The following is a 26,364-nucleotide window of genomic DNA, read 5'->3' on the forward strand; positions in this document are numbered from 1 at the left end:
TTTGTTATTTATTATAAGACCAGTTGTTCTCAATTTTCCAATTCCAGCTTATTAACTGAATTCAAACTCTCAGCTGATTTGATGGGATTTGAACTTGGGTCTTCAGATTGTTACTCCAGGCTTCTGGGTGATGATTTGGGTAATTTAACTATTGTGCCACCTCTGCAGCATGTAATGTCACTGCATTCCGTTCGGCTGAAGACATGAAATTAACTTTTTCCATAGTAATTTTTAAGTGCAGGTTTTATGAAGTTTTTATTTGAATGCAAATCCTTGTAGATCTTCATTTGACGAAGAAAGAAGACCATCTCCTCCAGTTCTAAATAAAGAGTGAGTACATCTTTGATTATTAAAAATAAACAATTTTACAATAAACTTAAATAATCGTATGTATATGAAGTGGCAGGTTTTTGTTTTGGTGGTTTTCTCCAGGTTTTCATTCGGAAAAATTTTAACAAAGGGCCAAGAAATTAATTCATATATTCCTGGGATCTGTTGGTTGCCAATAAAAATCACATACTAATTGGAGAATAGAAAGTAGAAACATGGTCCCAGTCATTGCTACCATATCAGCAGTTCTTGCCAAATGTAATAAAAAATATACTAGCTCTTAAAGAAAACATTTCTGTCCATTAACCACATAAAGCTTGATTGAGTTTTGCTTCTCTGGTAGTTTTATCACCTTAGCAGCAAAGAGTGTAGAGTGACACTGATATTGTACCTTCCCATTTGCATTATAGGCCAGAAGTGGGAAGTAACAATGCCCCAACTAACGAGGAAGAGGATGAGGAATCTGATGATGCAGTTTTGGGTCCACGGGTTAAAGTCGCTGAAGATGGCTCTATTATTATTGATGAAGAAAGGTATCAAACCAAAATATTAAAGCATTTCTGATTAACCACTTAATTGGTCATCATTTCACCAATTCTAATTACTTTTGATGCTTGATATATTACTGAATAGCATTGCTTACTTCAATGATATTCACTATTTTGGTGCAGGTTGGATCCTTAAGATGTAAATGATTTAAGGTTGGTGTTGCTGATTTATTCCCCAGCTCTTTAAAGTTAAAGCGGCTTTAAGTTTACTTAATTATGGTATCCCATCAAGTCTCTGATTAATTTAATAATGTAGTAATTTATCAAGCAACAGTACAGTTTTTACTAATTGCTAAAGTCTGTGCTTATAGACAAACTGCAATTTCCAAGCATCTTTGGAATTTATAAACTTTCTCGGTCAGAAATTGATAGAAAATATTACTTGAGGCTTGGAAGTGTTAAAATTAAAATCTTACTGACAGTTAACGATCTGAGCAGATTGGTGGCCCTTTTGTTTATAAGATAAAAAACCTGAACAAAATTAAACCATTCAATATTCAGACATGATGTGTGCCAATAATTCTCAATCATATAAATGATGATCAGACTCCAACAGAAACTCATTAACAAAGTCTGTGGTAGTATTCCTTCTGAGTCAGAAGGAACTGAATATATTCTTTATTCCATAGGTGGGCTGCCACTTGAGCAAAGTGCTGGAGGGAAGTCAGCCATTCAGACAGATTAACTCCACTTATTAGCTTTTTAACCCAAGTTTTTGATGCCCCAACCCAACACACAATCTTAAACATTTCAAGTATTTAAGAATTAATAATCCTGGGGATTCCAGATTACTGTTACAAATTCTATGATTTCACACTTAAATTTCCTAGATTTAATTTTAAGGTCATTTTTGTATGTTCTGGATTTCTCTGCCAGAGAAAACACTTTCTTTATCTAACTTGTTGAATGCATTATCGTTTAAGTACCTAAACCAAATCCTCTTCCAATCATTTAGAAACTATGGAAGTTTATGCAGCTGGTCTTCAATATTGAACTCTTTGAGCTTTGAGATTATTTTTGGGACTCTGTACTCTGCCTCCAGTTGCCTGAGATTCTGTACTCAAAACAAAAATTATGGATTGGTCTGACCTTTGCTTCTTAACAGTGGTCTTACAACTGTCTTCCAAAAGTGGCTAAATATCCAGTAAATTAGAGGATTTGCATTGTTGAATGCTCTGAACAGAATAAGAGTTGCCTAAGGAGGGAAGGTTGTAATGCATTATGGTAAACCTTATCAACTCAGCCATTAATTTCAAATGTATTTTATTTTTCTTAAAACAAAATCAGCTTAACAGTTGAGGTTGTAAGGATGAAGACTTCTAATGTTGTTGAAGAAAATGATCCCATCTTTGAACGTGGCTCTCAGACAACCTATTCCAGCTTTAGAAAGAGCACCCACACAAAGCCATGGTCTGATAAAGGTATGTTTAATGGCTCCTCAAAAAAAAGTCCTGCTTTTTGTTTTGCTCACTTGAGCTGTAATTTAAAGGGAATCAAGCCACAATTTAGTTCTCTTAAGTTCCACACCTGCAGCATTTACTTTTCCTGCTTATACAACAAAATATTTCTAGGCAGAAAATAATCTCATTTCTCACGCGCAGTATTCCAAATTCACTAAATTGTGTACTGTCAATACCAATGTGCATATCTAAACTGATTCCATTTGACAGTGTACTTCCGTTTCTATTATGTGTAGCAGTTTTGCAAGCAGTTTTCAGTTCCTTAAGGTGATTTTTACCATAGCATGGTTTATTTTTGCATAGTTTATTTATCCAAGCCATCCATGCCTTAGAAAAACAGAATCATGCATCTAATATTTTGGAATACGATCAGGTACTTCCTGTTAATATAAAAATAAGTATTACAGTTGTTGTACAACTTTTGAGAGATTTATATATTTAATATTAGTCTTTCAAATGAATATCTTTCTTCCCACTAAAGTTGCCAAATGACTTGTGTTAATCATATGATACTTGTTGGTGTAATTTAAAGAGAATTTTAAAGGTAGTGAAGAAGCTGGCAAGGTTGAGGGAGTGAATTCTGAATGTGGGGCCAGTAGCTGAAGGCACAGTAATAGGGTCAGAGCAGAAGAATGGATATTTTGGTTTGGGGTTACCATAGGGCTGGAAGAGGTTATAAAGAACATGAACAAGTAAGGCAAGAACATGAAAGAATTTGTATGAGAGCAAAATATTTGAGTATTATTAGGAGTATTTGCTTGTCAGCAAGAATGAGAATATTGGATTGTTTGCCCAATACATAAAATTCCCACTTGCATAATAGAAAGCTGGCAATACAGGCAGCAGAGTTTTGGGCAAGGTTAGTTAAAGATGGGACATCCACCAATATTAGAATAGTTGAGTCCAACGATGAAAAATCCTGAGTGATTGGTGGCCAGCCTGAAATTTGGAAATACAGTAATGGTTTGGATGTGAATGTAGGAGATATAATGAGTAAGTTTACAGATGACGCAAAAAATTGATGGTAGTGTTGATATTAAGGGGGATAGTCTTAGCCTACAGGATGATGTTGGTAAAACAAGCACAGCAATGGAATTTAATCCTGATAAGAGTAAGGTGTGATGCGTTTTGGGAGGACCAATAGGATTACAATGTGCATAATGAACGATAGGACCGTATGAATTGCCCCATTCTAGGCAACATCCTGGTGAATCTCCTCTGCACTTTCTCTAGTGTAATCACGTTCTTTCTGTAGTGTGATGTCCAGAACTACACACACTACTTGAGCTGTGGTCTAGCCAATGTTTTAAAAAGTTATATGTAACCTCCCTGCTCATATATTTTGTGCATTGAATAACGAAGATGAGTATTCCATATGCTTTCTTAACTACCTGTTCTCCTGCCTTAAGGGATCCTTGGAATTGTTGCCCAAGATCCTTCTGTTATTCAGTACTTCCTAAGGCTCTACCATTCACGATACAGAACCACTATCAAGTTTCCTACTGCTATCGCCTTTGGACTTTTGCTCCTTTTATGTGATTGAACTACCCCAGTGCTGTGATCTTGGCTCTGGCTGGAATCCCCAGCGATTCATTCAGCCCTAACATTTTTCAACATGGAGTGATGGTTTTGAAGTGAGATGCAATTGATTGATAGATGCTGCATGTGTACCTCATGCCTGACTGGGATAGTGGGATCCAGTCAGATTGATATTCACCAAGTTTCTCAATCCTCACTGCCTCATTAGGACTCTGAGATAATGAAGCTTGGCATTATCTTTTTTTGCTGCTTCTGATTGGGGAAATAGTTTAGCTAATTAAAGTTATAATGGTGCTGATAGTATTGTATTTAGTCGTTGGCATGTATTACAGAGTAATTACTCAAACCTTTGGAGTTATAGAGAGATACAGCATAACAAACCTTCCGGCCACCAAGTCAGCCCAACCGTTAACCACCAGTTTATATTACAATAATCCCATTTTTAATCTCCCCCCAAAATTCTACTACTTGCATACACACTAGGGGCAATTCACAGCGGCCGATTAACCTACCAACCAACATTGAGATGTGGGAGGAAACCAGGGCACTCTGAGAAAACCCATATGATCACAGGGATAGCATGCAAACTCCGTATAAACTCCACCCAAGCTTAGAATTGAACCCAAGTCTCTGGCACTATAAGGCAGCAGCTCTAGCATCTGTACCACTGTACTTATGCCGTCCTCTATGGATAATCAGATAATTATAACATGGCCTTCTCAATCTGTTTTGCATTGTATAATTTTTGTTATTAGAACTTTCTTGTCAATTTTATTTGTAATACGTTCTTTCAGAAAATTTTTATTTTTTTTTCCAGAAACTGACATGTTCTTTCTAGCAATAAGTATGGTTGGGACAGATTTCTCTATGATTGGTCAGCTGTTCCCAAACAGATCAAGAATCGAAATAAAGGTATTTTTAACTGACATTGAGGAAAAAAATCTCTTCAAATAGTTGCATAAGCATTTTTGAATGTTGGTCTTGTATATAAATAGATTACTTTATTGAGAGTTGGAACATCTAAGTGCAGTAATCTTCATCAGCATCTTATATGAAAGAAACTGTAATATTGATAAAACAACCTAATTTTTTTCACTTTTGTTAAAGTATTTATGAAGTATTTTTTCTTACAGAACAAATTTAAACGGGAAGAAAAATTGAATTCATGGAGGATAGACAAAGCATTCAGTAAGTATGCTAGTCTTTAAGTGGGTGCTAGATTCCCTGAAACAAAGTGATTTATGTACTGTTCCAGATGTCAGTGAGAAATAAACGTAATACGAATGCTAACTGCATAACTGAAGAGCTGAGAGATACTACAGAAAAGGCCATCATGATAACTGAAGTGCTGAGGCTTTAGGAAAATGGGAAATAAAAAATCAGCTTTCAAATATCATTAATTCTAGAGAAGATTCATTGGTAAACCTTTTTGTGTGGTGATTATGCTCTCCATTTATGGTCTAGTTGCTCTGTGCATCCAAGGTATGTTTATGCAGTAACAATATGCAGTGGTCCCATAGTTTCCAATTTGCTTGGTAGTTGTGGCTTCTCACCTTTTATACTGTTTTATAAGGATTGGGCCATATCGATCGATTTGGATACTGAATTAAAAATAGATTAGCAGAGCACTTTCAAAGGAGGACTTGGTCAAAGAAATAATGGATGATGTATGCTTATAGATGTTCTTGTGTGTGTCCTTTATGCATCTGTGTCATCTATGTCTTATTTTAACCTACTTTGTGTCACATAGAAGAGAAGAAGCCACTTGATCTAGATTTTTTTGGAGAGCTATTAACTCAGGTTCTGGAAGGAGAGGCAAAGCGGAAGAGGGAAAGGAATGGAAGAGATAAAAGTCAAACTCCAAGAAAATCAACTACCAAACGGAGCAGGAAAAGTAATATGATTTTAAAATATGTAATTATTTTTTAATATGCTTGGACTGTTTTGCTCTGAACTAATAAGAATGCCAGTTTCCCATTGTGTTGTCTACCACAGATTTTTTAAACATTAAAAAGTAAATTTGAAAGAGCATAAACAGTACTTTCCATATAATTGTCATATCTGAGGCCATTTGCCTTCAGCTGAGGTTGAAAGTTCAGAGCAAAACAAGAGAAGACATTTAAATAAGTCTAGCCAGTGAAGTGTACACGTACAAGAAGGAATAAGAGGGTAATTTGATGTAGAGGTCCTAATTGTTTCTGACCCACTAAGTTCCTCCAGCAGCTCGTTTTTTTGCTCCAGATTCCGGCATCTGCATTCTCTTGTGTCTTCCTAACCATTTTACTCCATTTAGGCAATCATAGAATCATTTCCAACACAGATGGTGGCTGTTCAATCAATATTGTCCATCCTGGTTGAAAAAGATCTCTCCAGCTTAATCCCACCTTCCAAGTACTTGGTCTGTAGCCCTTTGGATTATGCCTCTTCAAGTACAGATCCAAGTACTGTTTTAAATGTGTTGAGGGTTTATGTTTCTACCACCTTTTCAATGAGCTCCAGACCCCTACCACCCTTTAATGTGGAAAAACATTTTCCTCATCACCCCTTTCATTCTTCTACCAATTATTTTAAACCAACGTGCTCTGATTTTTGATCCCTTTGTTAAGGGAAGTAGTTCCTTCCTATTTACAGTAACTCAGTCCCTTGTAATTTTACACACCTCAGTTAAGTCTCTCCTCATCCTCCTCTGTTCCAAGGAAAGTAACCTAGATTATCCAAATTTTCCTCCCAGCTACAATTTTCCAGTCCTGAACTAATAAATCTCTGTGTACCTGCTCCAGTACAATCAAGTCTTTAACGTGTTGTTCACAGTTGTATACAGTATTCAAGCTTTGATTTAACCAATGTTAATAGAACCAGTTCTAGCACAGTTTTCCATCTCTTGTACTCTGTGCCTTAGCTTACAAAGAAAAGCATCCTGTATGCCTTTTTACCATCTTATTTCAGGATCTGTGGAGAAATACCCCAAAATCCCACTGTATCTCCGCACTGTTCACCTTCTACCCATTTGTTTATGTCTGCCTTGCTTCGTTGCACTTCCCCAAGTGCACGACCTCAGACGTCTCTGGATTTAATCGGATTTGCCATTTCTCTGCCCAGCTTACCAGATCATTGATACGCTCCTGCACCCTAAAGCTTTTTCCTCAGCCAATTTTTTTTGTATCATGTGCAAAGTTATTTACCATGCCCACTGCTTTAGGTCTAATTCATTAACGTATATAATGCAGGAAGCAACGGACTGAGCACTGAACCCTGTAGAACCCCACTGGTGTTACGGACTCAGTGAATGTCCCTTTAAGATAGAGGGTGTGTGTGTGTGTGTGTGTGTGTGTGTGTGTGTGTGTGGCGTGCTTACGTCAATAGAAGATAAAGGACATAATGACGTTGTTGAAGAGGTCAGTCGAAGGAAGGGAGAGAGACACCAGTCTGCTAGTTTTCTCTATCGATGGATGAGAAACAATAACTGTGTCTGCCACTGAAATCCATGTATGGAAATTGGAAGTAATCCGGTGGAGTTCACTTTGTTGCTGACCTGTAGAAGGAAACAGGTATTTGTGTGTGTGGACGACCACGATTTGGATGCTTTTCGGGGTGAGGAAGTCACTACCGAATAAACACTGAAGTGTCGTTTGGGTTCCATCGTGGAACATTTGGATTTCGTAATTACTCTCTCTATGTTCTCTACATCTACGTCTTATCTTCAGACAACGGTGGTTGTTGAAGAAACCTTTGCTCATGTTTCACCTTATGGCCACTTCTGTTTTTATTTATGATGCATTTAGGCAAGAAATTGAAAGAGACCGAAAGTGACCCAGATGATCCTGATCCAATTGAAGCTGCTGACCATGAATTAGCTGAAGCTGACTCTAGTGCTATAACAGAAGGAACCGAGGAAGATACACAGAATAATGAAGCTGTACAAAAGCAGCCCCCGATCAAACGCAAGAGAAAATGGAAAGAAAAGGTTGCTGCAGAGCCAGCAGAGAGGGAAATCACTGAAGAACCCTCAGAAGGGGAGGATGATACTCAAAAATCAAAGTGTAAAGTACGGCAGCACAAGAAAGGTAAAAGTCTGCATCAGTATTTGTTTTATTTAAGGCTGATGGTTGCATTTTTCACCCTCCCCCCCACCCATACCATTGCTGAACTTGGGCCATGATGTAATGTAGCCCAGGTGGATAGGAAGGAACAAAATGAAGAAAGAACTAACATAAACATCATTGATGACTATTGTTGTTTAGAACATAGAGCAGTACAGCACAGGAATGGGCTCTAAGGGATTTAAAAATGGCATTGTTGAACAAAATAAAATGAGCTCTCTAGGTAAAAGGGCATCAGAGAGAAGGCATAGGTTCGAACAGGTAAGGTTTTTATTTTGTTGTTATCATTGATTCGGCTTTGGTTCAGGAGGCTGAGGTGAGGTTCAGGTAAGGTCTTTTTTTTCCTGTATTCCACAGTAGAGCAGTGAAATGTCAGTCAGAGCAGTGTTGTACTCCTCTTGTGGGATGTGGGAAGTCAGGGAGACCTTCCCTGATGACTACACCTGCGAGAAGTGCATCTGGCTGCAGCTCCTTACAGACCGTGTTAGGGGGCTGGAGCTGGATGAACTCCGGATCATTTGGGAAACGGAGATGATAGACAGGAGTTACCGGGAGGCAGTCACATCTAGATTGCAGGATGCAGGTAGCTGGGTGACCGTCAGGGGAGGGAAAGGGAATAGACAGTCGTTGCAGAGTAGCCCTGTGGTCTTTCCCCTCAATCACACATATATTGTTTTGGATACTTTGTGGGTGGGGGGGGCAACCTACCAGAGGAAAGCCACAGCCTCCAGACCTCTGGTGCGGAGTCTGGCTCTGTGGCTCAGAAGGGAAGGGGGTGGGGGAAGAGGAGTGCAGTAGTGATAGGGGATTCATTGGTTAGGTGAACAGACAAGAGGTTCTGTGGACGAGAACGAGACTCCTGGATGGGAAGTTGCCTCCCAGGTGCCAGGGTCAGAGACGTCTCGGATCGAGTCCACCGCATTCTTAAGGAGGAGGGTGAACAGCCAGAAGTGGTGCTGCACATTGGTACTAACAACATAGACAAGAAAAGGTGTGAGGTCCTGCAAAGCGAAATCAGGGAGTTAGGTGCTAAGTTAAAAGACAGGACCTCCAGGGTGGTGATCTCAGGATTGCTACCCATGCCACGTGTGAGTGAGGCAGGAAGGTAGTCCAGTTTAACATGTGGTTAAACTATGGTTTAACACGTGGCTAAGGAGATGGTGCAGGAGGGAGGGCTTCAGATTTTTGGATCATTAGGCTGTCTTCCAGGGCAGGTGGGGCCTGCATAAACAGGATGGTTTGCACCTGAACTGGAGGGGGACCAAATCCTTGCATGAAAGTAGAGACAGGTATTGACAGGTTGATGAGCATGGTGGGGCTAATGTCCTGAGATGTGTCTATTTCAATGCAAGGAGTATTGTAGGTCAGGCAGATGAACTTAGAGCATCAGAATCAGGTTTATTTTCACTAACATATGTTGTGAAATGTGTTGCTTTGCGGTGGCAGTGCAGTGCAAGACATAAAGACACAAAATTACTACAAGTTACAAAAATCAATAAATAGTGCAAAAGAGGAATAAGGATAAAGTGTTCATGGGTTCATGGACCGTTCAGAAATCTGATGGCAGAGGGGGAAAAGCTGTTCCTGAATCGTTGAGTGTGGGTCTTCAGGCTCCTGAACCTCCTCCCTGATGGTAGGAACGAGAAGAGGGCATGTCCCGGGTGGTGAGGGTCCTTAATGATGGATGTGACCTTCTTGAGGCACCGCCTCTTGAAGATGTCCTCGATGATGGAGAAGGTTGTGCCCGTGATGAAGCTAGCTGAGTCTACAACCCACTGTAGCCTCTTTTGATTCTGTACATTAGAGCCTCTATACCAGGCGGTGATGCAACCAGTCAGAATGCTCTCCACTGTACATCTGTAGAAATTTGCAAGAGTCTTTGGTGACATACCAAATTTCCTCAAATTCCTAATGAAGTAGAGCTGCTGGTGTGCCGCCTTCATGATTTCATCAATGTGTTGGGCCCAGGATAGATCCTCTGAGATGTTGCTCACCCTTTCCACTGCTGACCCCTCAATGAGGACTGGTGTGTTTTCTCCCGACTTCCCCTTCCTGAAGTCCACAACCAGTTCCTTGGTCTTGCTGACATTGAGTGCAAGGCTGCTTTTGTGACACCACTCAACCAGCCGATTTACCAAGAAAGTAGATGAAGGAAAGGCTGTGGATGTTGTCTACATGGACTTTAGTAAGGCCTTTGACAAGGTCCCACATGGGAGGTTAGTTCAGAAGGTTCAGACACTAGGTATCCATGGAGGGGTTGTAAACCAGATTTGAAATTGGCTGTCTGGGAGAAGACAGAGGGTGGTAGTGGATGATTGTTTCTCAGACTGGAGGCCTGTGACTAGTGGTGTGCCTCAGGGATCTGTGCTGGGGCCATTGTCGTTTGTTGTCTATATCAATGATCTAGATGATAATGTGGTAAATTGGATCAGCAAGTTTGCTGATGACACTAAGATTGGAGGCGTTGTGGACAGCGAGGAAGGCTTTCAAAGCTTGCAGAGGGATCTGGACCAACTGGGAAAATGGCAGATGGAATTTAATGCAGACAAGTGTGAGGTGTTGCATTTTGGAAGGACAAATCAAGGTAGGACATACACAGTAAACGGTAGGGCACTGGGGAGTGTGGAGGAACGAAGGGATCTGGGAGTTCAGATACATAATTCCCTGAAAGTGGTGTCACAAGTAGACAGGGTTGTAAAGAAGGCTTTTGGCATCCTGGCATTCATAAATCAAAGTATTGAGTATAGGAGTTGGGATGTTCTCTTTACAATATTTTTATTGAATCCATGAAAAAAATACAGAGTTCATGCATCAAGAAAGAGAATAAAAATACTACTGAATACATTGTATTAAATCGTACTTAGATTACAATACTCTAAATTAATAATCACATATAGTAGTTAGTTAATAAAGGAAGAAAAAATTGAAATATTTTATTGTAAAAAGAAATCTACTCCCACTACCAAAACCCGAAGCTGTTAGATGGAAAAAAACAACAAGGAAAATCTTTTAAAAATGTAACCGTGTCACCCAATATCTGCATTTTAGTCCCCAAATCAGAGATTTTGAAAATAATTCAAAAAAGGTCCCCACAGGGTTTGAAAGTCTAGGTTAGGTTCAAAAACTGAACAGCGAATCTTCTCTAGATTCAAGTATGACATAACATCCCGTAACCATTGAGCATGAGTAGGAGGAGTAACTTCCTTCCATTTAAGCAACACAGCCCTCCTGGCTCTAAGAGAAGTAGAAGCAATTACAATCTTTTCCTTTGAGTCCTGATAAGAATTTATTAGATATAATTTTTAATTTGGAACCTTTTTGGGATGGCTCAATATCTAATATTTATGACAGATTACTAGGAATGAGTAAGGCGCCACCAGATAAAATTAAAAACGCTTGGGAACAAGATTTGCAGATGTAAATTTCTGAGGAAACTTGGAATGAAATTTTCAAGTTGGTTAATACTTCGTCATTATGTGCTCGTCACTCTCTCCTTCAATTTAAGGTGGTCCATGGAGTTCACTTGTCTAAGGATAAATTATCCTGTTTTTATTCTGACATATCTCCTTACTGTGACAAATGCAATAAAGGAGTAGCTTCCTTAATTCACATGTTTTGGACGTGTCAGAGTCTTAAAAAATATTGGACAGAGGTCTTTCATACTTTTTCTGTACTTTTCAAAATAAATTTTAAACTTAATCCTTTGACTGCATTATTTGAGATTGTTGGAGAAAAAGATATAACTTTGAAGGAGTTGGGATGTTATGGTGAGGTTGTATAAGACATTGGTGAGGCCAAATTTGGAGTATTGTGTGCAGTTCTGGTCACCTAACTATAGGAAGGATATCAGTAAGATTGAAAGATTGCAGAGGAGGTTTACTAGAATGTTGCCGGATCTTCAGGAGTTGAGTTACAGGGAGAGATTGAACAGGTTAGGACTTTATTCCTTGGAGTGCAGAAGAATGAGGGGAGATTTGATAGAGGTTTACAAAATTATGAGGGGTATAGACAGAGTAAATGCAAGTAGGCTCTTTCCACCTAGATTAGGAGAGATAAGTACGAGAGGACATGGCTTCAGGGTGAAAGGGGAAAGGTTTAGGGGGAACTTCATCACTCAAGAGCATGGTGGGAGTGTGGAGCGAGCTGCCATCTGATGTGGTAAATGCGGGTTCACTCCTAAGTTTTAAGAATAAATTGGATAGATACATGGATGAGAGAGGTCTGGAGGGTTATGGACTGGGTGCAGGTCAATGGGACTAGCGGAATAATGTTTTGGCACAGACTAGAAGGGCTGAATAGCCTGTTTTCTATGCTGTAGTGTTCTATGGTTCTATCTATCTCGCTCCTGTACGCCGCCTCATTGCCACCTGAGATTCTGCCAACAACAGTGGTGTCATCAGCAAATTTATAGATGGTGTTTGAGCTGTGCAAAGCCACACAGTCATGAGTGTAGAGACAGTAGAGCAGTGGGCTGAGCACACATCCTTGAGGTGTGCCTGTGTTGATTGTCAGCGAGGAGGAGATGTTATTACCGATCCACACTGACTGCGGTCTCCCAATAAGGAAGTCAAGGACCCAGTTGCAGAGGGAGGTACAGGGGCCCAGGTTTTGAAGCTTGTTGATTAGTGCAGAGGAGATGATGGTGTTGAACACCGAGCTGTCATTGATAAACAGCAGCGTGACGTATGTTTTGCTGTTGTCTATGTGCTCCAGAGCTGAGCGAAGAGCCAGTGAGATTGCGTCCACTGTAAACCTTTTGTGGGTGGAACTGAGGAATAAGAAAGGGATGACCCTGTGAATAATCTCCCAATTGTCAACGTGCTTTAGAGGAACAAATTTGTAGAGAGATAGCAGACAGATGCAAGAAAAATAAGGTTGTGATAGTAGATGTTTTTAACTTTCTGCATATTGACTGGGACTCCCATACTGTAAAGGGATTGGATGGGATAGAGTTTGTCAAATGTGTTCAGGAAAGTTTTCTTCATCACTATGTGGAGGTCCCAACCAGAGAGAGCACAATACTGGATCTCCTCTTAGGGAATGAGATGGGGCAAGTGACAGAAGTGTGTGGGGGAACACTTTGGATCTAATGATCATAATTCCATTAGTTTCAAGATAATCATGGAGAAGGATAGGACTGGTCCTCTGGGTTGAGATTCTAAATTGGAGTAAGGCCAATTCTGATGGCATCAGAAGGGATCTGGCAGGCGTGGATTGGGATAGGCTGTTTTCTGGTGGATGCTTGGTAAGTGGGAGGTTTTCAAAAGTGAAAAATTGAGAGAATAGAGTCTGTCTGTTCCTGTTAGAATAAAAGGCAAGGCTAATGGGTTTAGGGAATCTTGGTTATTGAGGGATATTGAGGCCCTGGTAAAGAAAAAGAAGGTGGCACATATCAGGTGTAGCAGTTAGGATCAATGAAGCACTTGAGAAGTATAAGAAATGCAAGAGAACACTTCAGAGAGAAATCAGGAGGACAAAAAGAGGACATGAGGTTGCTCTGGCAGACAGGGTGAAAGTGAATCCCAAGGGTTTCTATAACTATAGAGCAAAGGGGAGCAAGGGACAAAATTGGCCCTCTTGAAGATCAGTGTGGTCATCTATGTGTGGAGCCGAGAGAGATGGGGGAGATCTTAAATGAATTTTTTGCATCTGCATTTACTCTGGAGACAGACACAGACTATAGAATTGAGGCAAAAGAGTAGTGAGGTCATGGACCATATCCAGATTACAGAACAGGAGCTGCTGTTTGTCTCGAGGCAGATGAAAGTGAATAAATCCCCAGGACCTGACAAGATGTCCCCTCGGACCTTGTGCAGAAATTGCAGGGGCCCTGGCAGAGATATTTAAGGTGTCTTTAGCCACGGATGAGGAGCCAGAGGACTGGAGGATAGCTAATATTGTTGCGTTGTTCAAGAAAGGCTCTAAGAATAGGCCGGTGAGCCTGACGTCAGTTGTGGGTAAATTATTGGAAGGTATTCTAAGGGACAGGATATATAAGTATTTGGATAGACAGGGCCTGATTAGGGATAGTCGACATGGCTTTGTGCGTGGTAGGTCATGTCTAACCAATTGTATAGAGTTTTTCGAGGAGGTTACCAAGAAGGTCGATGAGGGAAAGGCAGCGGACCTTGTCTACATAGACTTTAGCAAGGCCTTTGACAAAGTCACGCATGGGAGGCTGCTTCAGAAGGTTAAGTCGCTTGGCATTCAGGATGAAGTAGTCAATTGGATTCAACATTGCACTAGCGGGAGAAGAAAGAGAGGCCTATGACTAGTGGTGTGCCGCAGGGATCGGTGCTGAGTCCGTTGTTGTTTATCATCACTGTTAATGATTTAGATGATAATGTGGTAAACTGGATCAGCAAATTTGCAGATGACACCAAGACTGGGGGCGTAGTGGACAGTGAGGAAGGCTATCAAAGCTTGCAGCATGATCTTGACCAGCTGGGAAAGTGGGCTGAAAGATGGCTGATGGAACTTAATGCAGACAAGTGTGAGGTGATGCACTTTGGGAGGACAAACCAAGGTAAGACTTACACTGTGAATGACAGGGCTCTGAGGTGTGCAGTAGAGCAAAGCAACCTGGGAATACAGAGCCATAGTTCCTTTAAGGTGGCATCACAGGTAGATAGGGTTGTAAAGAGAGCTTTTGGCACTTTGGCCTTCGTAGATCAGGGCACTGAGTACAGGAGTTGGGATGTTATGTTGAAGTTGTACAAGACATTGGTGAGGCTGAATTTAGAGTATTGTGTGCAGTTCTGGTCACCTACCTACAGGAAAGATATCAATAAGCTTGAAAGGGTGCAGAGAAAATTTACATGGATGTTGCCGGGACCTGAGTTATAGGGAAAGGTTGAATAGGTTAGGACTTTATTCCCTGGAATGCAGGATAATGAGGGAAGATCTTATACAGGTACACAAAGTTATGAGGGGTATAGATAAGGTGAATGTATGCAGGCTTTTTCTCCTCATGTTGGGTGAGACTAGAACTATGTCCTAGGTTTAGGGTGAAAAGTGAAATATTTAAGGGGAATCTGAGGGGGAACTTCTTCACTCAGAGGTTGGTGCAAATGTGGAACGAGCTGCCAGCGGAAGTGGTAGATGTGGGTTCAATTGTAATATTTAAGAAAAGTTTGGATAGGTACATGGGATGGGAGGGGTTTGGAAGGATATGGTCCGGGTGCAGGTAGATGGGACTAGGCAGGTCAGCATGGACTAGATGGGCCAAAGGGCCTGTTTCTATGCTATAGGACTCTGTGGCTCTAGGAGAGAAAACACGATTCTGAAACTTGTAGTGGCAGGATAGCTATTGTTAAGTACCTTTATACTTGTTGAAGAAGATTTAATCCTTCATTTAAAAGTCCTTTTGGCATTAGAAAAATTGCTGTTGTAGCTAAAAATGATCATTTCTGTAAAGTTTTCATTGGGTTGAATCTTGCTGGTGAATTAGGGCTAGGGTTATTTGTGAATTATTGTAAATTAGTATTTTGTGTTTTGGTATGTCCCTTGGAGTTATTGTACTGTCCTAACTTTCATATGTTATCTTTTAAAAAAAGTTGCTGAATTAAAAACAGTAAATATTGATAATGGTTTGCAGGTCAGGCAGCATCTATGTAGAGAGAAATAAAGCTGATGTTTCAGGTTAGTGTTCTGTCATCGGGACCTTTATTCACACTGAAAGGGATTGTGTCCGTCACTGTGAATGACTTTATCTGTATTTTGAGACGAGGAAAATTGTTGTTGTGGCTGAAACCAGCAGAAATTCGGCCACAACAATTTCCCTCATTTCAATGTTGAGGAGTCTGCACATTAGGTTCTTAGTTTTTGCCAAATACTGGCCTGGGAAATAGAAGCTGCAAATGACCTTGTAACCTCTGGATTAGAAAGGTAAAAACTGTCAGGAGTTCCTGGTTCTGTCTGCTGTCGAGTGACACTTCCTGTAAGTCTGCTTTTAATTTTTAACACAAAGCCAGAACTGGGCTCAGTGGTCATTTCGCTAATGAATATAGGCCACTTAAGATCAGTTACTGTTAGTTTTCCTGTTTCCTGTAATAACCAGTATCTTATGGAAGCCACACTTTTAGATGAAGACTGGACAAGAACAACATAAAAATCAAGCAGTTGTCACTCAGTGAAGCAGTTTGTTTGAATTCCATTGCAGCAAACAGATTGTTAGATCACCAGAAGTGAAATTTACCAGACTAACTTGAAGCCCAGTAACTACACTAAATACTTTATTTTTGGTTGCTTTTATCACTTTGCAATAAAAGATATTATGTCTGTGAACATCTTGAATAGGAGTCCAGAAAACTTCAGCTTCAGTTTCTGGTGGCAAAGACAATGTTGGGAAGCCAATTGCAGAAGGTGAAGATGAAAGCCATACTGTGGCCGATGGTGAAACATCGTCTGACCAAGGGGCTTCTGAAAGCAAACAGCCTTCACATGCCAAGGGAAAGGAGAAGCCCAATGAGGAAGATAAATCATTCAGGTACAAATGAGAAACTTACATTATGTAGTTCCTTTAAGGTAATTGAGATATCTGGCTGGTGTCTCAGTTGTCCTGCTGCCTCCATTTCAAAACAAAGGTAACTTTGCATGTTTTCTGCTTGTCCCTTCATCAATCCCCTGAAATGAGTGGGTTGAAGCAAGCACTAGGGCTCATGACTATTTTTCTATCCTGACCACGTTACAAAGCAGATAATTCTAAAGTTGGAAGCACAATGATGCATGAAACTTTCAGTTAAGAAGTTGAGAGATACACAGCTGGTTTCCAGACTTGTAAATAGAGCAATGAATTATATTGCTGAACCACTAAGGTGCCAATCCCTGGATGTTGAACAATACTCTTAGGTTGGATGTGGGATATTATAGTTGGTCTAATTGGTGCTACTTGTGGAACATTTTGATATGCTAAGAATTTTAAGCATGGTAAATAATATCACCGAGAAAATAATGTCACTACACAAATGTGGGAAATTTAATGAAATAAAGTAAGCTGCTCACATTTTCATTTTTTGGAAAAAAAAACAAAGGCTGAGAATATACTTTGCCAAAGTCCAAGGTTAAAATAAAATTTAGAGACACATCATTTTTCCAAAAGGGATGTTGTTGTAAAAATTGTAAAACATTCGACATTCAAGTTGCTTGAGTTAATTACTCAAAACTATCTGCATTTTGACAGACAGATAATATCATTCGGAAAGGCTACAAAGTCGGTTGCTGAGAAAAATTGGGAGTAAAGTGAACTTCTATTATTGGGATTTAGTGGCTTTGTTTGATGAAACAGTTAATATTTATACTGGGATACATGGTGTTCAAGATAGAAAGAGCACTTTTTGTATGAGCACAAAAGAAAATAAAAATTAAAATAGGAGCAGAGACTTGCATCAGGAAACTGACATTGGAATTATTTCTCAGAATTCCACTGTGTTTGTTTGCCATTTATTAGTTTGTCACTGCTGATAATCTGTTATGAATCTTGAAACTTAAGATTGATTTCACTTTTCTAAATATTTGAATATCTTTCTGTTTGGTAATTACTTTGTCAAAATATTTGTTTCAGTGACTGTGAAAGTGAAACACTGTCAGGTACAACACCACCAGTCACAAGTGGAAGTTCTAACGAATCTCAGCTTGCTCGGCCCCAGAAATCTAAGCCCAACTTAAAACTGATTGGAAGGAAAAAAGCAGGTGGAAAACAGCGTATTAAAACCGCTCCAAAACCCAGTGCATCTTATGACGACGCAGTGCAATCCAGGGCTGATGCTATCCAATCTGGGGCTGATGCGGTGGAATCCAGGGCAGATGCTGTACAATTCGTGACTGACGGAGTGCAATCCAGTGCCGATGCTATCCAATCCGGGGCTGATGCCATCCAATCCGTGACTGATGCGGTGCAATCCAGGGCTGATGCTATCCAATCTGGGGCTGACGCGGTGGAATCCAGGGCAGATGCTGTTCAATTCGTGACTGACGCAGTGCAATCCAGGGCTGATGCTATCCAACCTGGGGCTGACGCCCTGGAATCCAGGGCCGATGCTGTTCAATCCGGGGCTGATGCGGTTAAAGAATCATTTCTGCAGGATCGTGATGCTTGTCTTGAAGAACCATCTGAGGTCATGACATATAAACAGTCAGAAAAGGTATCAATTGTACATCCTTTGTTTGTAGACAGTGAAAACTCCCTGGTATCAACCCTCAAAGTAAACTCCCTGGTATCAACAGAGTATCTTTTAATAGATGTCTATACTTGAAATTGATTATTGCACATATTTAAACAGCTGAAATTATAATCAGCACCTGAATAGCTGCAACAATGTGGTGAATCCCCTTCTCACACAAATGTTTGGTTTAAAAACCAGAAATGCTGGAAGCACTCAGCAAGTCAGGCTAAAGGTGAAGTGTCTTTCACCTGAAACTTTCTGTTTCTGCAGATTCTGCCTGAGCTGCAGAGTGTTTCCACAATTTTCTAGTTTTTATTTAAGATTTCTAGTTTTAGAAGTTTTTTGATTTTCGTCAAGTATAGAGTTTTATTCTCCAAAGAATCTGGAGCTTAAATTCCTATTTCAGGCTGCTGTCAGTTGGAGCAGTGTAATGAACTGTTTTCATCTATTTTACTTAACAACTTGACAGCAGCTTCATGACCCAAAAAAAAGAAATGTGATGAGCTTGTGCTGGTATATAGAAGTTTCCAAAGGCAAATCTTAAAAATAACTTTGGAACATTTAGGATGGGAAATAGAAGTAATCCCAGCATGTATCGGAGCGAAACAGCATTTTGCAACTGAGCAAAGGACACCAGTGTTGGTTAAATGGTGTCTGCAAGAAACGCAGCAGGATGACATGAGGCAGAATTCAAATTTACATTCCAAAGACAAAGCTTCTCAAGGAAAACACATGCTCTTATCAAAAGTTGGTGGGAAGATAATGGCAAGATCAGAGATGAAGAGTTGCTGGAAGCTGCTGAAAATGGATGGCTGTGGCAGGGGTGTAGGAAAGGATTGTTGCATGCTGTTTCTTGATTCAGGAGGCTGCTGAGATCAGTGCATGCAGTGGTAGACAATATTGGACCTCTTATAATGTGTGTAATTAGGCATTGTTTAGCCAATGTTTGCAGCAGCAAAGAAGAGGTTGTATCGCTGGGATGAAGCCACACAATTGTACAATCTCAGAGGTGCAGCAGGTTGTTTGCTGTTTTGCTTCCCCGTTTGCTGCTTTGCTCCCTGTTTCAGAAAAATAATTTTTTTCATGGAATGGTCGTTGCCTTGCAATGACGTTTACTCTGACGCCTCTGAGAGCGTTGAGTCTGAAAGAATTTGACACCAGAAAGGTTGAGCACTACTAGTAATGAAATTGAAGTTTTGGTACAATCACTGTGCTATAGGCTGTCGTTTGTTTTAAGTTGTCATAGAGATTGACATATCGGAAGTTATTTGTAATTTGTGAGTGTCCATAGTTTCACATTGTCCTTTCTTTTATCATCCAAATTATTTGGGTCTGTCAGTAAGTCTTTGTTTTTAACAGACATCCTGATTTGCAAGTGTTCATTTTCACAGATTTCCATATATTTTCGTCCATTAATTACAACCAGCCAACATTGGGGAAAGATTCTTTTGTCACAAAACTGTACCGGTGAGATATTAATGCTATGTTTAGAATTGGGTGCATTTACTTTTAAGGCAGTAGTATCAGGAGCTGGGAGAAGTAAGTTTTCAGTAGGCATAAAAATTTTATATATGTTCTATATTTACATAGCAGATTAAAGAGCAATGTTGAATCCACTGGGCTGTTTGTATTTTGCGTTGATTGATTATTTAAAGCTACCGTTTATATGGCAGTTTTGTAGATTTCTTCCTTAGTGCCCATATCAATTTTGAGCTTCCCTTTCATCATGAGATTGATTTTGTGTGTGATCTTTGGAAAAAAAACCTGAAATATAATTATACCACCGTCTACCTGGAACTCCTGGTATTTGTGATACCTGCAGATTTCAACAAACTTAACTGGTTATTTTGACAGGCGGAAAATGATTTGTGAACTTTAGTGGTCTTGTTTTGCTGTTAGCAAAATTGTTGTCTTTGTTCAGATGCTATTGTTTCCCAAAGTCAATATAACCTTGAGCTGTTTACTTTTGTATAGGATGGTAGCAGTTCATTGAAGCCTGAAACAACAGAAGCTGATAAAGCTGAAGAGATAACATCATGTAATGTACATGATTCTGACACTGAACCACGGTAACTTGTATTTCCTGTATTTTTCCTTTTATCTCAGCAGAGTGCACGTTGATAAAGCAGATTGATGATCTACTCCCAAGTTGGTTTCAGTGATATTGCATGATAGGTGTTCGAGTATTTACGAGAATGGTTTGAGATGGTTCACCACTTGATTTTTTAAAAAAATTCTTCACCATAGTGTCATCTATAAATTGGTTTAACACTAAGTACTGAACTATTCTTGACAGCATAGTAACTGAGAAACTTCTTTGTATGTATTGGTAAAGAATCATTAAATTGAAAAAGAGTATGAAAGAATTCAGTAATTTAGTTCATGGTTTTAAAGGTGTTACATTTGGATTTTGTGTACTAATGTTTGTTTTTTTTTAGACCTGTAGAGAAACCAGAAGAACCCAGAAGCAAACCAGGACGACCAGTGAGAAGTCGTTTCCAGAAGCCCAAGCCAAATGTAGGGAGAGCGGTGGTGAAGAAAGATGTGTCAGCACAAGGAAGGAAAGTTGCTACAGTGCAAGGAAGTAATATTGCAACTCAAGATATTACGGAGCTCAGTCCAGATACCACTAGTAGTAAAGAAAGTGAAGCTCATCAACAGACTGCAAGCAATGCTTATTTTGCACCAGATGCAAGAATTTTGGATAATGTTCCAATACAGCAAGATGCAGTCTGGAATCAATCAGAAGGAACTAATGGATCAGAAGTTCCAGCATCTCTGGTATATTTAATGGCTGAAGTCTCTCATACTTCTGTCATTTTGATGAATCCTCAAATTAAGTGCTTTAGCTTTAGTGTTCTTTTATATGTATCTGAAAATAAATTTGTTAATTATCCAACTAACCATTCTATCACTTTCATAAATTTATCATGTTCTCTTGTTCTTGTCATCAATGCCCCAGTTCCTAGTCATACATTTTTCCTTGTTTACAATGTCTTTCATTTTAGTTTGTACTCTTAATTTCTCCTCATCTTCTCAAAGTGAAACATGCCTGTGCATTCCATTCATGGAGCATTGTACATGTGGCATGTTTTCCCATGTCTTCCTGGGGCTTGCCTTGCTGGTTTACAAATTTCTATTTATCTTTTTGAATAAAAAGCTAATATTGTGTCTGTGCCCAGGTGCTCTACCGTCACTTGCATCAGAGTGTTGCAGTTACAGTTATCACAAGTATTCAGTACCAGCCACCCGCTTCCCAACTAAGCACTCTGACATAATCCGTAACATGCCTTGTATTTCCTCTTCCTAACCTATTACATGATTTCTCTTTTGCCTTTACTAACTTGCTTTCACCTATAAATTGTGGTCCAACTTCTCCTCTTATTCATGAGTGAGCCAGTTTCTTAGAAATCTTGAAGGATAAATGGCTGGATCATGCATCATCCCAAACTACTGTATTTGTAAAGTGTTCTTTATCTTGTAGCATTGCTTTGTTATTTTTTTCTCTCATTAAGTTAAACAGTTTTCCTTTTAAAAATTGGAAGAAAATCAAAACAGTGCCAATGATACATCAATGCTAAACTCACTCTGAGGTGAACTGTAAACTTTATTTATCCGGCATGGTAACAGGCCCTTCCGGCCCAACGAGCCTGCACCGCCCAATTATACCCATGTTAACGTACTAACTTGTACGTCTTTGGAATGTGGGAGGAAACTGGAGCTCCTGGAGGAAACCCACGCAGTCATGGGGAAAACGTGTAAACTCCTTACAGGCAGCGGTGGGAATTGAACCCTGATCATTGCGCTAACTCTTATGTCCAGTTGTATATTACCTCTGACTGATCAGAATGTCCAGTTATACAACTTATGTCCAGTTGTATATCACCTTTTTGCTAATGAATTACAACTTAAGCTCTTTTAATTTGTAGAGTGGCCTGCTCCCACAGGAAAGAGCCAGTGGTAATATTTGCATAATCAATTAAGCTATTCAGTATCAAAGCCAATTATTTATGTAGTTTCTACCATTGAAGAGCTACAATGAAGTAGATTAAGTACAAAGCTGAAAAAAATAAATACTTGTGTATCTTTCCTTCTTTTCACTGAGCTTTTGGTTTTATAGTGAAACTGTTCCCAGAATGTAGAACTGATAATGTTTACTTAGTTAACAGCTCTCTTTGTACTCATAGTTCCAAGTATGCATTAAAACTGATTAGTCCAACTGTAAAACCATTTTTGCTTTGGTTTCCAGTCAAAATCTCCATCTCCAGATGCTGCATCCTCAGGTATGGTTAAATCGAAGAGAAAACATGTGACTGATTCGCTCACAGAGCTACCAAGAAGGACTTGGGATTCAAACAAAGAACTGCAATCAGAAAAGACATTTCAGTACGACGAACAAAATGAGCAAGAGGAGTTAACTCTAGCTGCCATTCAGGAAAATATTATGAGCAAACCAACTAGGTATTGGAATGTACTAGCTTCATTATTCATTTGTCAATTGAATACTCCGAGGTGGATTTGGGGGTTAGAATAATCTGGATCATGTGCATCCATACCTAAGTTTTGCCCAATGCATGCCTCAGTGAGCAAGCATAAATTGTCATTGAAAGGTTCAGGTCCTGGTTTAAGCTTGATGTAGTTCATCTCAACCCTGTTGGCAATGGAAGTACTTTTGTTGGTGGCCTGTGTTCCTCTTAACCAAAGGAAGAAAAGAATCAGCAGAGTATTAACTGATTGCCCTGTAACTGCCTGTAGAATGTTAAACTCCTGTGATCAAGCCACTCAGTAGAGAATCTGGCTTGGTGATGATATTCCTTTGATTAAATTTGCACACTTCTTTGAAAATATGACATAACCACATTTTCAGACGCACTGTTCAAAGCACAACATAAACTGAGGAAAACGAGTTAGTGAAGCAATAAATGTAAATGCCACACTGACCACCTTCTTCATGTCTAGGGTAGGGACATGTTCGGCACAGCTTTGTGGGCCGAAGGGCCTGAATTGTGCTGTAATTGTTCTATGTTCCATCTAGTTTGGTTGAAGTTGCCAATTAATTGTTGGTGTTAAAATCTCTGGCTGGTGTTGCATGGAACCAAGAGGTAAATCTGTTTCTTGTATTGTAGATCCGGAAGACAGCCCAAACCTACAACATTTTATAACCCTTCGGCAAATCAGCAACCACCAGCTACTTCTACATTATCTGAGGGAGAAACTGAGGGCAAGTTCAGAAGTAGACCTGTTCGACCTCACAAAACTAAACCCAAAGTCAGCAAAGTCTTGGGTAAGAAGGAGGCTCAAACTAAGAGTGCTGGGAAAAGTCAAGGAACCACAAAGATGACACTTGTTACCCTGAGAGCATCCCAAGAAGAAGAAGATGATGAAGAATCTGATGTAGAAGAGGAAGATGATATCTATCCCATCAATCCAGAGGAGGTCAACAAAGCTCCAGCTTTTGTGCCAATCAGCCTCCGATCTCCTGAACCTGTTCAAGCCCAAGTGGAGGAAACTATGGAAGAGGTAATGCACTAAATGTTTGAAAATATTCAATACCAGCCACCTGCTTACCAACTAAGCACTCTGATATAATTCATAACATGCCTTGTATCTCCTCTTCCTGACCTATTGGCTGATTTCTCAGTTCTCTTCCTAACTTACTTTCACCTGGAAGCTGTGGTCCATATTCCCCTCTTATTCATGTGTGAGCCAGCTGCTCAGAAAGCTTTAAGGATAAACAGCATTGTACCATACTACTGTACTTCCAAAGCTTTACAGTCCTGCACACCTATGCTGCCTTACACCACATGTCGAGAAGTTTGTGCTTTTTATGTCACATGACAATAGTTATGCAGTTAAAAATTCACCAAATGGTGAATGTGTCTGCTGTATTAGTTGTTTCTGCTGGTTCATTTGTTGTACTTTTGACTGAGTTTTCATGAATCTGAATCCAATCTTTTTTTGTCTGTGCTTATTACCAATGAATTTCTGTTTTTCTGCCTAGAAAAGCAAATTCTGGTAAGGAGTTGAGTTAATTTCACCAGAGCTGCTGATATCTGATTCCAAAATGTGAAGTAACTTTATTTGGCTTGTGTACTAAAATGATAATCCTTTATTTATTTTAAGAAACAAAGTGATTATCAAATCTGTCTACTGCCAACAGCTACATGTTTTCTGACCCTCTGGTTTCTAGCCCAACCCTGTTTCTTTCAACATCTCTGCTCTCCACCACTGTTTTCTGCCCCTCCCTGCCTTATGCTCATTTTCTAGTCCTCCTGACAACCCTCATCCTTTTCCACATCCCAATGCTCATCTCCTGAACTGACTGAGATGTTTAAGAGATTTGGGCAAAACACTTTTCAGCCTTAATGTATGCAGCAGCTGCCTGATTGTTCAACCGTCTTTGACTTTGATGCCTAGTTACTTCCTGGCTGAGGCTGGTGATCCGCAGAGTAAGAGAATGCCAAAGTATAATTTTAGTCAAAGCATTTTGGTGTTCTGATGGACTGGAGATCTTGTACAGAATTTTAAAAAATTATATTGGGTTATAAAATAATGTCATGTGGATATTTTTTTTCAGAAGACCTCTTCTTGTTTTGATGTTTTGTACATCTAATTCAGGGATTTTTACCAAGGTATTTTACTGCAATGATTGTTGCTTTGTTTATCCAATTCATTGCATAAATTTCACTTTTCAAACAAGCTGTTAATTAGAATTTTTCATTGTTCTTATCCACTGCGACCATGTTGCAGAAGCTGGCATCAGATACTGGTTTCTTCAGAATTGTAACAGGTTTTGCACAGAGGGAGATCATTTACCAATTACATCTATGTCTGTTCCTTCTGAGAACAATGCAAAACCAATCCCAATGCCTTCTTTTGTCCCCATAGTTCTCCCTATTTTACTAGTTCAGATATCCAAACAAGCCACAAGTGTAGCAAGCCTGCACACCTAGCAAGGGTCATGACAAGGCGCCAATTCCCTGGGAAATAGACCTAGTGTTATGCATACTGCCTCTTGCTTTCCACATGATGTGATTTGTCCCAAACCAAATACTAGCTCAATTCTTCCTGAAGGCGAATGAAAATCAACTCTCACCACACCAGTCAAAGGCATGTTAACCTCTGGTTAAAGAGATCTTTCTAATGTTGTCCATTTATACTGTTAAGCAGTTGAATCATCTCCTAGATCCTCTCAGTTTGATGAACTAGAATAATTTACTTTTTGTATTCATTTATAAGACTTGGATGTTTCTGTCAATGTGAACATTTATAGTAAGTTTGCAGACGATACCAAGATTGGTGGAGTTGTGAATAGTGTAGAAGACTGGCAATGGATACAGCATGATATAGATCAGCTGCAGATGTGGGCAGAGAAATGGCAGATGGAGTTTAACCCGGATAAATGTGAGGTGTTGCATCTTGGCGGGATCAATGTCAAGAGGCAGTACACTCTGAAGGGCAAGACCCTTAATAGTTTTGAAGAGCAGAGAGACTTTGGGGTGCAAGTCAATGACTCATTGAAAGTGGCTACATAGGTAGACAGGGTGGTTAAGAAAGCTTATGGAATGCTTGCTTTCATTAATCAAGGTATTGAGTATAGGAGTCAGGAAGTTATGATGCATCTCTATAGCACTCTGGTTAGGCCGCATTTAGAGTATTGCATGCATTTCTGGTCACCTCACTATAGGAAGGATGTCGAGGGTTTAGAGAGGGTCAGAGGAGGTTTACTAGGATGCTGCCTGGATTAGAGGGCATGTGCTATCAGGAGATGCTGGACAAACTTGGGCTCTTTTCTCTAGAGCGGTGGAGGCTGAGGGGTGATCTGTTGGAAGTGTATAAAATTGAGGGGCATAGATAGGGTGAACAAGCAATATCTTTTTCCCATTATTGAGTGATCCAATACCAGAGGGCATGCAGTTAAGGTGAGAGGGAGTAAGTTCACAATAGACTTGAGGGTTAAGTTTTTTACTGAGAGAGTGGTGGATGCCTGGAATGCGTTGCCTGATAGGGTGGTGGAGGCAAATTCATTGTGGGCTTTTAAGAGGGGCTTGGATGGGCACATGAATGAGAGGAAAATGGAGGGATATGGGCGTTCTGTAGGTAGATTAGCTATGTCGGCACAACATTGTGGGCTGAAGGGCCTGTTCTGTGCTGTACTGTTCGATGTTCTGATACTTAATCATATTTCTTTTAATCATAGGAATCTTAAAGCTCTTCTGTGGAC

The 26,364-nt window shown here is 39.9% G+C and overlaps 1 protein-coding gene across 1 annotated transcript in view; it reads left to right on the top strand.

Annotated features, from left to right (window-relative positions):
- Positions 1–26,364, top strand: part of LOC127572945 (transcription factor TFIIIB component B'' homolog) — a 56,833-nt gene that overhangs the window by 19,608 nt on the left and 10,861 nt on the right. The window contains exons 5-17 of the mRNA XM_052020670.1: positions 280–330; positions 741–863; positions 2,166–2,299; positions 4,695–4,789; positions 5,011–5,065; positions 5,628–5,771; positions 7,660–7,941; positions 16,276–16,465; positions 17,540–18,119; positions 20,115–20,209; positions 20,579–20,921; positions 22,390–22,601; positions 23,267–23,660. Coding sequence (XP_051876630.1) covers positions 280–330; positions 741–863; positions 2,166–2,299; positions 4,695–4,789; positions 5,011–5,065; positions 5,628–5,771; positions 7,660–7,941; positions 16,276–16,465; positions 17,540–18,119; positions 20,115–20,209; positions 20,579–20,921; positions 22,390–22,601; positions 23,267–23,660 — 2,698 coding nt within the window. The remainder of the gene's footprint in view (positions 1–279; positions 331–740; positions 864–2,165; positions 2,300–4,694; positions 4,790–5,010; positions 5,066–5,627; positions 5,772–7,659; positions 7,942–16,275; positions 16,466–17,539; positions 18,120–20,114; positions 20,210–20,578; positions 20,922–22,389; positions 22,602–23,266; positions 23,661–26,364) is intronic.

This window comes from Pristis pectinata, chromosome 7 (assembly GCF_009764475.1).
Source record: "Pristis pectinata isolate sPriPec2 chromosome 7, sPriPec2.1.pri, whole genome shotgun sequence".
NCBI classification, from domain to species: Eukaryota; Metazoa; Chordata; class Chondrichthyes; order Rhinopristiformes; family Pristidae; genus Pristis; species Pristis pectinata.